This window comes from Microchirus variegatus (genome assembly GCF_963457635.1).
Source record: "Microchirus variegatus genome assembly, chromosome: 15".
In the NCBI taxonomy this organism is placed as follows: Eukaryota; Metazoa; Chordata; class Actinopteri; order Pleuronectiformes; family Soleidae; genus Microchirus; species Microchirus variegatus.
In genome coordinates, this window is record NC_139816.1 from 25,702,530 (window position 1) to 25,720,566 (window position 18,037).

Genomic DNA, 18,037 nt, shown 5'->3' on the forward strand with positions numbered 1-18,037 from the left:
AACGGTCAAGATTCGACAGCCGGCGCGTTGTTTTTGACCGTTCATTGTGTGTGTGTGTGCGCTCAGTGCCTGTCTTCCCTTTAGGCAAAACAAAATTCTCTTTGGAGATGATTAGTAGATTTGCTGAATGTCATCCATCTCCATTGCTATTCAAAGACTGACTCTGTGTGTGTGTGTGTGTGTGTGTGCTTGTGTCTGGGGTGGTCTGTTCTGTGGACAGATTTATGACTCCTACCACTGCTCTTCTTCCTTAATGAAATGTTTAGTTGGAGCGTTTTGCAAAATGGGGTGGGAGGTCAAACTCTGTGACGACGATGCAGCATGTAAGTAAAAAACCTTAGGGCTTGTGTGTGTGTGTGTGTGTGTGCGCACTGTGGGGAGGCTGTCTTTCGGAGCCTGTCTGGTCCCACAGTGTTTAAACGGTGGACTCGTAAACCACAGGAGGCCGTTTACAAGAATTCTCAAAGGCAACACATCTCTCAGATGAAGAGCAAAGAGGTGTTTATTTAATAATTAATAACCCCTGTGCTTTGTTAAATAAGTGGAAATGTGTCACAACAGGAGCATGGAACCTCAGTAGCAGGAAACACCCTCTAATGTTTAGTCAACTAGCTTTAATTTAGTATCCTCGCAACCCATATTTTCTTCTAATGGTCCAGTCTCTCTGGACCCTGATTTAATTTCACTTCACTTATTCAGATCTTTTCATGTCTGCATTCTTTGGCTCGCTCTGTTGGTGCCTCCCTGACAATCCCATCGCTCTGACTTTTAGTGGTTTTGTGTGTCCGCTCACCCTCGGGAACAGTCCTTTCAATGACGGTGAAGTTTGCAGAGAAGCCCTCCTTAGCGATGGCATTGTCTGTGTTGATTGTCAGCGCCAGGATGCCGGTGTAGGAGATGATCCTACCAGGAGTGTTCTGCCCACAGTACCTCCCGACATATGGGCCGACTGGAAAGAGAAAGGAGAGAAACGCACATAACATTGTTACTCGGTCAGACTTGGGTTAGGTTAATATTTGTTTGTTTGTGGGGTCACAGATGGGCTTTTACAAGCAGCTCCGCCATGTGGAGGTGTGAAAATCAGTGTGTCTAGTGAGGTATGGCACCGGCTGCATTTTTTTACGTGACCCCCAATGCGTAAGAAGACACTCTTAGCATTCTTTGCCTGTTTGCTCACCAAACACAGAAAGAGAAAGGGCGGAAGAGGGACCCGTGATGTGGACAGGTCGTGATCTCCGTTTATTTGACGGCTGTAAATACTTCAGACTTCCCGTCTTTCCCAACCAAAACGTGTTTGTTTTTTCATTCCTGTGCAGTCTGGGGGCAGATGCAGCCAAAGCTGAGTGACTTTATATTGGGCAGAAAGAATAGGCAGTAGGGAGCAATAAAAGCATGAGCAGGACATGTTCCACTGAACAGATTGGGAAGAAAGGCAAAGCAGGGGGGGATGGAACACAGCAAGTGAAAGGAGGAGGACTCGGGGAGCCCAAGAGTCAGTGAGACATTGGGAAAGACTGATGTGGTAACGAGGGAGAGCAGGAGAGCATAATGACCTTGGCCCTATGCTTCTGATGTGTGCTGCGATCCATGCACATTTATCAGTGTGCGCTCCTGTTAGTGTGCAAGGACCTGTGGCTTATCTGTGATTAGTGATGCTGTGATCAGCGGCGAGTGACAGTCCTGCCTCCTTGTGGCCTCCTGTCATCCAAAACATGCTTCTTCTATCCCAGCTCCTGCATGAAAGGCCATAGGGTGTCACAGGCAGAGACTTGATGGCTGAAGATTAATCTTTGTAACCCAGGTGTGTGTGTGTGTGAGAGAGTCTATGTTTCCTATCTCCTGGATTATCTGTATGCCTCCACAGTTCTATGAAATTTTAAAGAAGCCTGCTATGAACTCTGCGTCTATGGTCCTCAGGGAAATGGGATGTGGGAGTAGAGTGTTTTACTTCGCAGCGCTTGACCAGCAGGGTGTGTTTTAAGAGGTAGTGCCATGGAGGGAGGTGTGAGTCCCCCCGTCAGGGAGGCCTGCATTCGCCCGGACATTGGTCAGCTCTGCACATCCTGACTTCTATCATGACTCCAGCCTTCTGTGATAATGCACTATCGATCCAACAGGCACCACAGGAATTGCCAGGCAAAAGGCCATCGCATTATTTCCACCCCTGGCTAAGTTTTACATGAGGCTGTGTGTCATAACACTTCATGGGTGTGATGCCATGTCAGTGTGAAGAAGCAGTGCCCTGAACAGACTTGGCTATTTTTTTTTTTTTGTAATTTTGAGTCATACTGTATCAGAAATCAAAAGTAGGAACCAAAAAGTATTTCCCTGAGGTACCTTTTTTTCTCGATAAAGACGTATTAAAAGGTGGTAATAATGTCAGAAAGTTGGTGTTAACCAAACTTTAATCAACACTTATGTTGAAAATTAAACATGTCCCACTTTGATGGAAGCTCATTCAAATGAGCTGACAATGTGGAGCCAAAAGTTCATAATATTATTATATATAAGTAAAACCACTTGAACAGGCACATATTGACACATAAACCCATCAGTTTTCACACCAGTGCAAATAATACTGGTACACACCAGGTTGAATGCTCCCAGATAAATAATTATTTAAATTCTCTGTGCTGGAATAGCCAGGAGAAAAACCAAAACTTCAAGAAGAGATTTTGCTTGCTGAGTTCAAAGCCTCATCTTGGGCAATGAAAGCGTTGCTTTGAACGCTGTTCACCCTTACCCTTTTTGTTTTGTTGCTCTCGCTCTCTTGCTCACCTGCTGGTGTTTTCATGTGCCTGAAAACATCATTGCTCAGTTCTTTGACACTGAGATTCTGGCTATAATCAGCACCAAACTGGACCAAATCCAATTCAACAAGCACTTGTTTTTATTCTCTCTCTAGAAGGAAACACGAGGAAATGTCTAGAGGAAATTCCTTTTTGAGTAATTTCCTGCATGATTGGATTGTGCACTCAATGCATTGGGACGGAGCGAGGTAATGACTTAAATATCACAGCATATATTAAACTATGAATTCCTAAGACTACTGACATCAACAAATCCTCCAGCACAATACAGCCTGTGACAGAAAAAGGAAGGGTGGGAGGCTGTTGTAATCAGACAGAGTCCGGCAATGAGTGATGACGAAGCATTATGCGCTCATGACGACAGACTCCTGGAGCCCTGCCAAGCTGGGTTGAGGCAGTTATCCCACCCACCCGGATAATGCCATCATACAGTGTAAAGCTGTTCATTCCCTCAGGAAAATGAGTGGGAAGCGAAGCTGAACACCCCCCTTCCTTCCCCTTCTCTCTGTCCCACTACAAGACGGCAGATTTCTAAGCAGTGGGATTAGTGAAGTGAAGTTTAATATGCTGCACCATGTGAGGTTGTGGCAGCAAAAGTGAATTCAGCTAACGAGGCGCAGACTTTTGTGTCACTAATGTAGTGGTATAATCGAAGGCTGTCTGAGAAAATAAAGCACAAGTTGTGTTGCACTTGTGTAGAGCAGGAGAAAAAGTACTTAAAATGTGTTTAAAAAGCCTTTTGAAGAAGATCTTCAAGGTTGAAGGTGTTTTATTGTTATCTAACCATGTCTAAACAAAGGCTTTTAAAGCACACTTTTTGTTTCTACTCTTCACAAGAGTGCCTGCAGTAGAAGTGTAGATTTTGGTTTTCCCTCTTTTAAAATATTCTGCCTGCTCACCTCCAGGAAAACCGTCCCATATCTCCAGTCTGTCATATCGGCAGAACACGCCAGTAGGTGGTGTCAGGTCTGGCTCCAACTCAAAGCTCTCGAACTCCAAAATGATCTCAGACATCTTAGGGGCAAAGATCATGAAAGTGCAGTCCAAGTTGTTGGGGTACTTCTCTGGGAAACCGGGAGATTTTATGACACCGCTGTTGGAGGTGAAGTTCCTGGAGCATTCAGGACCTGTAGGAAAGAGGACAGGAAACAAGGAGGTGAGAGAGAAGATAAGATGATAAGGAAGGAACAAAGGAGGATCTTTTTCGGTGACTTCGTGTGGGAGGCATTGAGACGCTATATCTCCCAGCTGGTCTATTGAGAGGTAGACAGTTTATGTCCTTTAGATTAAAGAGAACAGGATAACTATTCACTGAACTTTATATCCTTGTCTCAACATCACTCAGTACGTTTACATACACAGTTGTAGCTTGACTATGCCATTCAATTGGAGAACTGCCCTTGTCCCAGTATACAAGCACAAGTGGGGAATTGATTTATTGAATGAAATCCAATACCACATTCAGCTTGTTGGTATTAGATGGTTTCCGTTTTAGGTTGTTAATCCTACCTTGAAAATCTTTTACAATTTGAGTCTGACGAACATTTTTGCACGTTGTTTTCTTTTCTTCTAATGACATGTAATCTGTGGCTTTATCCTTCTCCCTTTCACTTTGCACGAATATAAAGTCTCTCTCTCTCTCACACACACGCACAAACATACTTACTCTGTGTGCGTATTAATCTATAACTGCTGGAACATCTGGACTTTGGCTGTAAACATTAGTGAAAGGACTCAATCACTAGCATCGAGGAACAATGAATAAACAGTTTCAGTTACTCTGGAAAAACTCTTTCTCTCTCGCATACACACACAAACACACAAAATATACAAGAGGTGCTTAGGCAAAATGCTGGTGCTAATGATGGAAGGCGAGGGCAATACATCAACACACACACTTAAACACACAGTTTTACACGAGGGAAAGTCAAAATATTTATTCACAGCTCCCCAGAGAGCTGTCTGTCAGCCGACGACGAGCATTAGCACATTTCCCATGTTAGCCACTTGTCACAGCACCGTGAGCACGAGATTATGATTTGAGAGTGAGTGACACATGATTAAAAAAAATGATGATGATGATGCTAGCAGCTGCATGGAAAGACACATTAGGACTTGTAAATAATGCCAGCTCGAGTATACTGTGTCAGAGTGTTAGCAAGTCTGGCTTTGCACAAACTTACACATACTGAATATGCAGTGGTGCACTGAGGGGAAAAAAGAGGAGGACAATTATTTGGGGCCATTAGTGGCAGAATTGTTAGAAAAGTGTAATTTTTATGGTGCTCTGACAGGCGGCATTATGGGAGCAGATGGTGCCGATCAAGACTACAATTGCAGAGTTATGGTTAGATACAGCCTCTGTGCTGCAGCCATTGTGGCTTAAATGAATGTGCATTTTCCACTGTCATTCAAGTATCTCACTGGGCCCCTAATTCAAGACCATCAGGCCCACTTCAGCCTGTCCAGCAGTGGAGTAAAGGAAAGGAGCAAGAGCCATTTAGTTTTCTTTTTTCTAAAATTGAAAGCCACGGCAAGTGGCATTTTGACTCTAGAGAGAGAGAGTTGACATTTAGTGCAACCGCTAAAGTGTGGCTTTTCGAGCACAGTGGGTACCATTAATTTCACAGCTTCCCCTCATATTTACCCCTGGAAAACAGAACGATTTTGCTGAGTGGGAGCATTCCCTGGGATGAGAGGGTGGACGGATGCTGCCATTCGGCACTTCACCATGCCATATTATACAGAAATGTCAGCCAGTTTTTGGGGTGGTTGGGGGGCAGAAAACTACAAATGCAAGATACTTCTTTTAAAATAGGTGCCCGTGGTTCCTGAGTGCTCTGGACAGCTACAGTATTGGTGCAATTTAGTTTGGTGTGTTGAATTTCCCGTGGAAATTGGCTCAAAACTCTGATTCCTCATCGCTTTCGACAGCCTCCACCTTGACGCTTATCTCAGCTCAGCAGTTGGCCAGAACAGAGTCCACCTTAGGAAACGGTTCACTGTGAAACTCCAAACGATGAACAGGCATGCGGAGAAGCATGGGTTTTGAGTTGTTGCACTTTATCCAAACTATTTCATCAGTATCGAGATTTTAGTTAACTGTTTTTTTTTTTACACTTTATTGTAATATTGTATATATATTTGATTATGATACTTTATTCCTTCTTGTACAGTTGTTTAAATATATTTAATATGTGCATTTAATCTTCTATCTATATATTTGTTACACATTTTAATTTTAAGACAAAATCCCATTTGTTTGTGTACAATGTGAAAATATGAACATGTACTGTATTCAAGGATGTTTGGACATATATCACTACCAGCTTCAGTGACCTCTCAGTGCCAATATGTTATTTTTTGAACCACTAACACAAAATGAACACTGGTTGCTACCATTTCTTTTTTTTCTAAATATTAGTCACATGTCATGTTACAGCTGCGTGAGTAGTGCACTGATTCCACCAGTTCTGATCATCTACTTTTTCCTCTCTCTTCCTATCACATGCACTGATACAGAGATACAGACGCAGAAATTATACAATTTGTAAAGTCAGCCTTGGTTGAAAAGATAATTTACAGCAAGGTCTGAGCCAAGGGCAGACTCCACTATTGTCAAATGTTGTGACTCTGTGTCAACAACATGCCCTTTAAGAAAAGGACAGAGTGAAGACCTCACAACAAAACACAGTGTCAGGAGAAAAAAGAGCGCTCTGCTCATTCCCACTGGTAAGATAATCACCCAACAGATCTCTTTTATCTGGGGTCTCGACACGGGAGGGCTTTCGTCCCCAGCTTCTCTCGCTACAACCAGTATGCTTTGTGCTAATGTCTGGGTGAGGGAGTCATTCAGTGATAGCAGTCATGCTTTTTTCTGGTGACAGTATCTTGTTTCCTCACATCTTTGTAGACAAGGAGCTCCAGGAGGAAAATATGTCCCTGCTGTTAGACAAAGGCAAATTCCTTGCCCCCTTCACTCATTCCCTGACACTGTCCTGTTGGACTCATCACCTTGGCAGTGGGAACAGGAAGAAAGGCAGGTTTTTCGAAAAACAGGAAACAGAAAGGGTTTTGTAAATATGACGGGTCTACTCTGACTCATTCACAAACACAAGCTTGACCACAGCGTGCCCACGGACACATCCGCTACTTTTAAACAAACAGCTGAATTTACGAGGGGAAGTCAGGAGAGAGAAAAGGAGCTAACCTTGAACGCACCACATTTATTGTCAACCTCCATCCAGGCGCTGCAACGTTTACTGCCGACAGTAATGGATTCTTTTTTACTCCCCTTTATGTCAAGCCCTACTCCTCTGGGGGGGCGGGAGTAAACAAATGTCAGCCCTGCTCACTCTCTGACTGATTAGAGTTTGCTTAACAGGACATGCTGGAGCCGGTAAAATTATATTTAATGGAGATCTGATTTCAGTCTTTGCAAGTGTTGGAGATTTATTATAAATCCTCGATAAATCCGGTATGATATATATTCGAGCATTAAGGGAAAAGGCTGCCATTCAACTGTTAGTCTTCCTGGGTGTTCATCATTAGACTAAAAATGTGCAAGGGAGCAGGCATTAAAGTATATAGTATAGCCTCTCACTATTTTCATTTTTAAATCTCTCTCTTGCCTTTTCACATGCTCTCCCATTATTGTCATCTATCGCGCTCTCCTCAGTCTGGGTTTAAGGGTTGCCACCCCCTTCCACCCCTAACAACCCTCACCCCAAAACATTTATATGTATAATTTGGCCTTAGAATAAATATTTCAAAAAATTAAAACGTGTTGTTATTGTCGACATAACCAAGGAGTAGGTGTCAATAAGCTTTAGCTCCAGCCTACGCACTTTTCTGTTTACTACAGAGAATTCAGATTTTCTTTCATCTCAGTATATACAGTAGCTTTTTCCTGTTGAAAAAATAACCACAATAAATAACCCGAACTGAACAGTGAACAGTGAACTCCTGTGCCACAGCTCTTCTCTTTCAAGCTGTACCTATACACCACACAGACTTTGACATTAATCGCCAGAGGGAAATTAACTCTTTCAACACTAAATCAAACATTAACCATGAAGCCTGTGAACTGTCAGCCATTCAAACAGATGAGACTGACAGGTTTACATTACACACACACACACACACACCCTGAGGCACTGCACTGCCAACATGGAATTTAGTGTGTTGACTGTGGAGAGGACGTCACTTCCCCCTCAATCCAGTGCGGGAAGACACAGTGCTCTTGGGAGTCGGGGGCAGGGGGAAAGCACAGGGGGAGGCTGGGGTGGAGGTTTGCACTCTCCCTCCAGCTCTCTTTAAAGAGATTTGTTGTCTTGGGTTTCAATGAGGGCTACGTGTGTGATGACAGTGCTTCTCCATGCCAGATGTGACCTATGCCGTCAGGGCGTGCTGTCCATGAAAGCAAAATGTACCCTGTGTTAGGCCCCACCCAACATACACCTTGAAAGTGTTTTCACAGGTGTGTGCTCAGAGTAAAATGTGCCCACATTACGGTGACACAATAAACAGGGTTTCGGTGTGAACGACGGTGTTTTTCAGTGTAAAGGAGAAGAAGGGCGGCCTCCCACCAGCAGTCTGTCATTCTGCTGAGTTACGGCCGAGGAGATGAAGATGAGCTCCTCTGTGCTGTGTAAATGGCACTATCTCTGCCTCTGCGCCCACTTCAATGGGCCCTCAGCCATGCAGCCTTGATGTGGCACAGAGCAAACTGCTGCACTGCTAAAGGAAAACATATGTCGTGTGTGCATGCTTATACTTAAAACCGTTGGATGTTTCCAGAATCACTCGAGGGTTTCAAATTAAATCAGATGATAAGCAGAACAACCACATTTTCATGGTCTCGGTTTCCCAAACTTTTCAGGCTGTTTGTCTTTGCTGCTTCTCATTATCATGTTTTATTTTTTTTTTTTTTTTTTTTTTATATATTTCATTAACATCTGTAACTGCAAACAAAGATAAACAATACTATACATATTGCTGAATCTCTCATAAATCCCTTTCCTGTATCTCTGTCCCTCACACTGCTTCCTGTCTCTTGCCAGACTTCAGCCAGTGGAGCGAGGCTGCCAATTTGCAGGCTATAAAATAAATAGCCCATGCTAATTAAGATGGTTGGATGGGACTGAGGAGCGGAGGGGGTTAGAGAGTGATGTGGAAGTGGCCGCAGAGAGCCTCAAAACAACCTGTTCTCTTCCAATTAGACACTTTGCAGGGTTGCTGCTCATGAAAGCCAAGGCTGCCAATGCAGCATGTTGCAGAGTGTGCGTATTTACATAGTTTACAGCTTAAATGGGTAAAGCGGCATATGTAAACACTGGCATATGATCCCGGATTTGAGTCTGTTTTTGCATAAGTTTGCTTTTTGTGTAGATATTTATCTCGCATGTGACCTTTGCTTGTGCTAATCCTGGGATGAAAGGAATTACTAGTTCCTAAGTTTGACCTCCAGAGATTTCCACGCCTTTAATCACACTGATTATCAATTTAATTTTTAAATAATAATTTTTATTATTATTATTGTTATTATTATTTTTGCATTGCCCTTCATTGGCATTCACAAACGTGAGCCTCCCGTTCCTCTATCTGTTATCAGACCATCTGTGTATCATTAACGTTACACGTGTTAGCCAACACAATGTTTTCCCAACTAATGCCCTGCTTGTTGATAAGCTGTGCTAATAAACTAGCTTCGTTTCTCTCTTTCTGCCCCCCCCCCATCCCCCCCATCCCCCCATCTCCCTTTCTGTCTTCAACAAACAGAGTTGTTAATTAATCTCAGAGTGTTGTTCTTGGCATGGCAGCAGAGTAAAGCCAAAGCATTATGAAGGTCTGGATCAACTAAAAAAACAGAAAAAATGGAACACTTCCTGGATTTAGCCTTTGGTTCCATCAAAAATAATGATAAAATAATAATCATAAAATAATCCCAAATTCTGATTGAGCTTTAACTTGTCCTGACTGTCTCTTCTATCCACACTTACATTCTCCTCATTTAGTTCCCTACAAGTGTGTTCCGGATCTTTTACCATATCGCTACTGGGCACTAACATGCCTCATTTACGATCATCTCAGGCTAATTGACGAAATGAGAAATACGGATCTGGAATGAGGAAGAATGCAGTAAATTTAACTGGCCTATGAAGGGGAATGAGGCAGCGCTGATGAGTTTGTGTATGTCAGGGTGGAGCGCCGCTTTGATCTCCTAAATGGACCCACACTACACCAGCTGCCCCACCGTGATGGTGACACGCACAAGCTTAAACACACACGTTCACACACACAAAGGCTCAAACACACACACACACACACTCTAGGCCAGATTAAAAGAAGAGGAGGGACCTCACAGGGCCATCCATCTTGTCTCTGAGGTCACAGGGGCCATTTCATAGAGAGCTGCTGGGGTTAATTAATGAAACCGGAGTCCGTGGCACCTGTCTAAGAGCCACTCTCCAGATATGGGTTGTCCTCCTCCTGCTTCGTTTAGTCCAAACAAAGGAAGGCGGCCAAACAATAAGGGCGCACACCCTCATGTTGTGCTGTGCTCTGATAAGATAGACTTCTCCTGAGGAAATTGTTGCTTTATCATACACGATTCCTCAGGTTAAATGAGCCACAATCTTATTTTAGGATGAACACTGAAGGGAGGAACCTCAAATTGACCGGATAATAGAAACATGAAAAGTCCCTACAGACGCTAAAGCTTGGATCAGCAATGGCTACAATATAATCCTTTGGAACACCTGTGATATATGCTATCTTATGTCTATTTAAAATGCTTGTTTCCGACAACAAAATGCTCAAATTGTTTTTATAAGACTGTTTTGTGGGTGCTAATCAATAATGATTACACATTTATTGTCATAGAGGACAGTATAAAAAAATCCCAGAATTTTTAAATAGAACATTCCATCTCAACAATGATGGCAGAGTAAGACTCAGATCCCACCCATGTCTACAAGGAGCCCTGCTTTTTAACATCCAAACCTGTCAATCTTGTTGTTGCACTGCTACACATGTTGAGATTCATGACAGTTGACACTGATTTGCAACCAAATGGACAAACTTCTCGTTCAAGCTTGCATAGAAGCATACAAGGTGTGGAAAGGCAATTTCAAACATTATTCTGGGCCAACGTTGTTGATCAAATTAAGAGTTCTCTATCAGATTTGAATGCTGATTCCACATACATGGGTTTCGTGTCCCAGGCAAAACTGTCCAAGAAGGAAAACTAAATAAGCACCACAACCAGTTAGTCATTAGTTATAATGGCGAGTTCATGCTCTGTCCTGTGCTAGTCCTGTCTTGCCATCTGATGACAAACCAAGCACTCGATTCAGCATTTGTTGAATCAAAGCAGACGATGCCCTTGTTTATTGTGCTATAATTCACATGGGATGCAAACTGCTACCATCACGGAACATATGGGAGTATGATTCATGGGCTCTGAATGGAGCATATTGCCTGCCATATTGTGAGCGTATAATCTGATGCACTGGTGCTTTGACTAAATCGCAAACAAACCATGAAATTAGACAGAGATTGCCCCATTATGAGAATTTATATTGTATCCTGCTATGTTGGTATAATGATGGATTTGGCTTAAGAGAAATCACAATTTGTGACGACACAGTCACTAATGACAGTAAGAGGTCAAATAAATGATTTGGATTTTAATAAAACATTAATGGTATAGTAGGCAGGATTTTGTTGGGTGGTTATTGATCATTTAGTCCATAACACTATTGAAAAGTGTAATGATTAAGTGACCTGAGTGAGAAATACATTGAAAAATAAACGTAAACAAAAGGAAATATGTCAGATTATAACCTGAAACAGACACACATCATACCTTCAGCTATCTATCACATCTAAAACTAGTGTATCTGTTCATTTTTTATCATCATATCCCACAATTTCAATCCCAAAGTGTGTGTCTGCACAGTTGACAGTTTTTTTTTCTCGCAATCCTGCCTACTGCAGCTTTAATGTTCTTCCAATTATGACGTCTGCATTGAATTTCATACAACTGAAAAACAGAACGGTTATGAATCTTCAAGTACAAAGAGCACAAGCTTCCTCTGTTCCATGGAGCTATTGTTGTCATGTGCTGTACAGCTGGGCTGAAGTGAAGCTGCAGCTGTGTCAGGCCACCCACCTGTCTTAAAGATCTCATATCGGATGGAGAAACCTGCTCCGTGGGTCTCGTAGTCGGACACAAACTTGATGAAGAGCTGGTTTCCCGAAGAAACGACCGGGGAGGGGGCAATCTTCCCGCAGTACTTCCCCACCAGCTGACCGCTCTCATCCACACCATCTCGCACCTCCACGTAATCATACCTGAGGAGGAAGAGGTGCAGCGTCAGTCACACTGTGGTGTTACACCCGTTTTGTTCACTTAGGTTTGTTCAAATCAAATTGAAGGCTTATTGGATCTAATTACATGAGTGGCAAATTAGGATACCGCTGCATACAAGTACAAACATATTCACACTCTCTCAAGCAAATACATTCATACACTGAGGAGAACAAAAACACAGAGCCACACAACATATTGTGCAGGTAATGTAGTGGAAATAAAACACCATGTACTAATGAGGTCTCGGGTTAAAACTCGGAGAACAGGTGGGCAGGCATTGCTTTCATTACATTGACCTGGCTCATGTACACACACACACACACACACACACAAACACACACACAAACTGCTCCCGGCAGTGCTGAGATCAGGTTTATGTAACGCCTTTAACTAGTGAACTTAACCCGAACAGTCATACGTCCTGTTTAACCTTGTGAGAACACTGACACAACGGTCACAACATGTGTGTGACTGCTTTGTACAACACTATGGGATGTTGATGGAATCCGAATGTGATTATTCTTTTGGCCTTTGGCTTTGGAGGAGTGGTATGTCGAATCAGACAGAGCAAGTGGTAAAGCGTTTAAGCACACATACACGCTCAAACAAACGCATTCAAATGGAATTTCAGACCCACGGCTGTTAAAAGGAGCAGCCGCTTAATTGAGCCGTTGCCGAGTTTTGGAGCAGGACAGGGAAACAGCTTTTGAAATAGGACTGGGAACTGGAGCCATGACGCAGACACACACACATAGTAGTATGGAATCTAGTATGGCAAACTCAAAATCATAAAAAAAAAGTGAGGGTGGTCGTCGTTGTCACTGTATATGTTTTCAGGCAGTTTTTAAAAGTTAACATTACATGCTAGAGTTAGTTTTACTCCAGTGCCTCTGTGTGAGTGTGTGTGTGTGTGTGTGTGTGCTCTTGCACAAAGATTGAGATGACTTTTCCGTGCTGTGTTTTGACTGTGAGTGACGAGGCGAGCTCCCTTCTAAAAGCAGATTTAGGTTCAGGTTTCCACAGTTCCTAATTGCCTGGAACGTCTGTTCACGCCAGCTTTTCAGCTATGCGGGCTACTTATTGAACATTTTCCTGCTCAGAATCTAACGCTGTCCTGGTCCTCCATCTTCATCAGACACCAACTGCAAAAAAAACACGACTATTCACACACTTAAATTGAGTGCGCAAATGAATTTGAAGGTACTTAAAGTAAAACAGGCAACAGGTGAGCGAGTACATTCAATTACACACATACACACATGCTCCCTCTGTTACACAGAAAGTATGTGCCCTCTGGGCAAAGGGGCCTATTTTCTCAGTTTTACCGTGATTGCCAAATTACTGTCAAAACATCAGGCCTCCTTAGCAATTTAGAACCCACTTCATGGGATTTTGCACAAAAAGGCGATTTACACTTTGAATGATAGCTCAGGGTGGGCTGCCCAGGTGGGGCCTCACATGTATCCACACGTGCAGTCTTAACCTTTCTCTAGGAAAACGGTTTGAGTCACCTGCTGTTTATAAAAAACAAAAAATTTTGCCACAGCCAGTTTAGGCCTTGTGGTGGAACAGTAGCGTGTCTGACTCAGATCAGAAGGTTGTGTGTACAAATCACGTCAGGGGCAAATGTCTTTCAACTGGAAGGTCAGTGGTTTGATTCCCAGCTGCACTAATCTACATGCTGATGTATGGTCAAACTATAAACCAGCTATCATGAGGACTAGAAAAGTGCAATGTAAATACACACTGTTTTACACTTAATGATAGCAAACCACATGTAAGATGCAGTGGATAAGATTACTTCACAGTGATGTAGAGCTTTCAACATGCATCGGGTGTCTGTGTCTCAGGTTAAAGGTTTAGGATTGAATTTTGGAAGGAAAAAAACAAACTGAACCACTATCTGAGAGCCTTGATATGAAGGTTTTTTTTTCCTCCACTCCACGCAGAGGCTCATGCTGCATTACAGAATTAATCACAAACTGGCGAGAAAATATTCAGTTGCCTCCACTTGAGTTGAATCACTTTTAAGTCCATCTCGTTTCTGTCGCTCTCTCTGAAAATCCCCTGCTTGGATTGTTTTGTCGTTGGCTTATTTCTCTTCGCTCTGACTTCAGACGCTTCGGCGTTCACAAGCACCACTTTGTTTCAGCTACTTTATCAGCTGTAGCTTGGTAAATAGTAATAAAAAAAAAAAAAACTAGTTTCACACGTTGTTTATAGCGTTATCCGCCCCTGATTTGCCACTAAGCAGCAAGGGGATTACTCATTATTTAGTTAAAAGGCATCATGTTTGTGCTGTAGTGATGTCATTGTCTAGTATTGTTGCGGGGTAAATATTTATGTCATTTTTGCAGTGAAGTAATTTTATTTCAGTTTGAAATTAGTTTATTTTGTGTTACTGGAATAAAAAACAGAGGCTGAAGTTTAATTAATTTAATTATACAATTAGATTTTTTTTTTTTTTTACAAATTACAAATGTTGAAAACATTTCATGTCTTCAATTTCTCATTCCTGCAGCATGAGTCATTCATATTTTTGAAGGTAACTGATTTAGTAAGGCTCAATCTTATTTTGAATCTGTACATAATGAACAGAAGGTTCACTTAAAGGGATACTTCACCGATTTGAATGTGGCTTTGTATTGCTAGAATAGCACATTTTCTAAAAAATACTACTGCTTTTCTAGCAATACAAAGCCACATTCAAATCGGTGAAGTATCCCTTTAAGAAAAAAACATCACTGATCAAACAACTGAAAATAATGTCAGAAAAGTCACAATTAGACATGTTGTCCAAATCATTCAGCCCCATATAGAAGCATAAAAGTAATGTGAAAAGACGTAGCAAGAGTTTTCAGATTGCAACCCCTCTCCTCTCCTCTCCTCTCCTCTCCTCTCCTCTCCTCTCGGCACACAGCTCACAGCTCACAACAGAGAGCATCAATCTTTCTGTGAGTCTGCTTTGCTCTATCAGCAGACTTATAATTCACCTCAGAGTCTCTGTCTCTGCAGCTCTCTGACTCCTCCCCTGCAACTGCCAAAAGCTGAGCGCTGCCAGACGCCTAAAAAATTGATGTTGAGATGCATCACAGAGACGAAGAGGGAGAGCAGAGCAAGCTGCAGCACAGCTGAAGAAGCCGAACGAGACAAGTGTTTGTGTGAACATATGCATGATACAAGTGTGCGTACATGCACGGCATTACGGATATTGCGTAAAAGCATAGCATAAAATCATGCAAGCATGTGTGTGAATAGACGCCAATCAGCTAATGCTTCCATTGTGTTTTTCCTCACAGACTCGTTGTTCACCATCCAAAGAGAGAAATCATCTCGTTGCTGCCTCCATGTCAACTCATCACACCCCCAGAAAAGCTGTTTATTGCCCATTATCAGCATGCGTGGCCCCCGTGAAGGCAGCACAGTGGGAGACAGGATGCAGATGGAAGAGGGAAAACTGCCTTGGGGTTCCTATCTGCGTTCGAAGAAAGAAGAAACATCCAAAATGTCTCCATTTGTGTCTAAATGACTAGCGCGTCAGCCAGAAGTCCACCAGTTCTGCACCAGTGGGTCCACATACTTTATCCAAGCCCTTATCATCTGGAAGACATTATGGGAAACGCTTGGCATGGCAGTTTGACGCCTATGAAGGACTCTCCTGTTGCCAGTCGTGTTAAATGTAGCTGTAATCCTTTCCTCTAAACACCTGTGGGGACTTGTCCGTAAAGGGTTTGCAGTCAGAGGAAAGTTAACAATCTCTCTATGTAACTTCATGAACATGGACTACTTTAAAAGCGCAGGGTGGTTCCACTTGTTCGGTCGTTTGTCTTTAAACTGTGTCCTGTTGCATTGTTAAGTTCCTTTTTCTCAGGGGCTCGTGTACTGATTTTTTAAAATATATGTTTTATTACAAGTGCTGTGTTTCTTATTGCTCATGACAATACAATCCAGTTAAGCCATGCACCTATTTATCCGCCTTGTCTGCTTTGGGTCTGGGTGGGCCTGACACACACACACACACACACACACACACACACACACACACACACACACACACACACACACACACACACACACACACACACACACACACACACACACACACATACAGGGAGCAGCTTACCACACTGCTAATAGTGAAAACAGTTTGTCAATCCTGTGGGGAAATTAAGGGGTAAAAAAAAGGGAGATGGGTTTGGGGGTGGTTGAGGCATGGCAGCAGTGGGGGGTGAATGTAATTCTCGACGACCTTCGCTTCACCGATTCAAATGTACTAGCTCGCCTTCTTTCTTCAGGCACAGAAAGAAAGCAATCCGCTAGTGTCAAACGAGAACATTAGCCCTCTTTGCAAAGCCAAAGAGAAGGCGACAAACCGCTGCTCCTAACAATATAACAGTTCTGTTGCCCGAAGCTTTCCCATGGAAATAATCTGTCCTCCCTCTATAAATGTCTGTTTGATATAGCTCTACAAAAGAAATACAATCTGAGGCAATGGAATAACGATATGACAGACTGTATAAGCCTCAAACAGTTGGTTAGATTTCTTAATCAGCTCATTTATAAGCTCAGGCATTCTGTGGAAACCCCCAGAACAAAAGCTCTTTCTCTGCTATTACTCTCTTTCAGCATTCAGCTGTACACAGAACAAATGCCTGCCGTGTTTCTCCCGCATTTCCTCTTCTTTCTTTTTTTTTTCTGCGGCTGTCACAGTTCAGTTTAATATTTCTATTGCTCGACAACATGTCATCTACAGCATGTCATAACATCTCTGAGTAACACAGGTGAGGCCTGAACAACATGCTCGGCATGACTTTATGAGGCCCACGGAGGCTTAAGCGGGAAAAAGACCTTGTTGTCAGCTGTCAGAAAACCACGGCCCGCTGACTTCATGTGTAAATGAGTCTCGCTTAACAAACTGTCATTGGGGCTCCGGCAAAACATCATTAACGTCTGTACAATGGGGCCCGAGACAAGACTTACTCTTTCCGAGCCTAGAGGCGACATATCACTGCAATAAAATGTACTCTGTTCTCCACTTTCTTCCTCTTGTACTGCTTCCCCTTCTTGCATGTGACATTCATTAACCCGAGCTGCAATAACAAGTTCCCTCTTCCCTCGAAGCCAGTCCGGTTGTAATGACCCAAACACCTGATTGCCCTTAAAGACAAAGACTGAACAAAATAGAGGGCAGTAAAACCAGTCCACATTTTAATGTTCTCAGCTAGAAACATTAACTCTAATAGTCATAGCCCTAGTTAAGATTTTTATTGAGTGAAAAGACCTCATCATTAAACCAGAATCTTGACCGTGAGGTATGAAAAAAAAAATTGAAAGCTTTTTTAAGCGATCATCCTCTGCAGTGATGAGTCTCTACTTATCAATCCGCAAAAAAATTTATTGCAGGAGTTGAAAGCCACAGAACGTGCCAACCCACCAAGCGGAATAAACCACGGACCAATCAGGGCTGACGGGTTCAGAAGTGGTTCCTTTTTTCGGTGAAGGGAGAACGGTGTGATTGCTTTGCTCGCCATCTCCCTGCCACATGGATGGAAGTTAAAAAAGGATGGATGAAACGGTGTGGAATACCCGCCCAGAAGCCCAGCTGTGCCCGTTGAGTGAGCCTCTTTGGGTGTCACCCCCATGCGGTAAAAGTCAGCTCCGTCATATTTTTAGATGTCATGGCTGGTTCTGATTTTGTGAAGGCATCGGCCACATGTTTGTGAAGCATATTCGCTTTCCTAAGTAGCAATTATCATTAGCATTGATGGATCTAACATGCCTCCATCCATTAGCTTTCCTAATTACACTGTTGAGAGGTCTGCTGTCGCCAACAATCAAATTAATGAATTTG

At 42.8% G+C, this 18,037-nt stretch overlaps 1 protein-coding gene across 1 annotated transcript in view; it reads right to left on the bottom strand.

Annotated features, from left to right (window-relative positions):
- The window catches only part of nrp1a (neuropilin 1a), a gene marked incomplete at both ends in the record, with an annotated part of 59,190 nt that overhangs the window by 30,083 nt on the left and 11,070 nt on the right, over positions 1-18,037 (bottom strand). Inside the window, 3 exons of the mRNA XM_083901828.1 lie at positions 794-949; positions 3,710-3,937; positions 11,986-12,167. Of these exons, the coding sequence (XP_083757954.1) occupies positions 794-949; positions 3,710-3,937; positions 11,986-12,167 (566 nt within the window). The remainder of the gene's footprint in view (positions 1-793; positions 950-3,709; positions 3,938-11,985; positions 12,168-18,037) is intronic.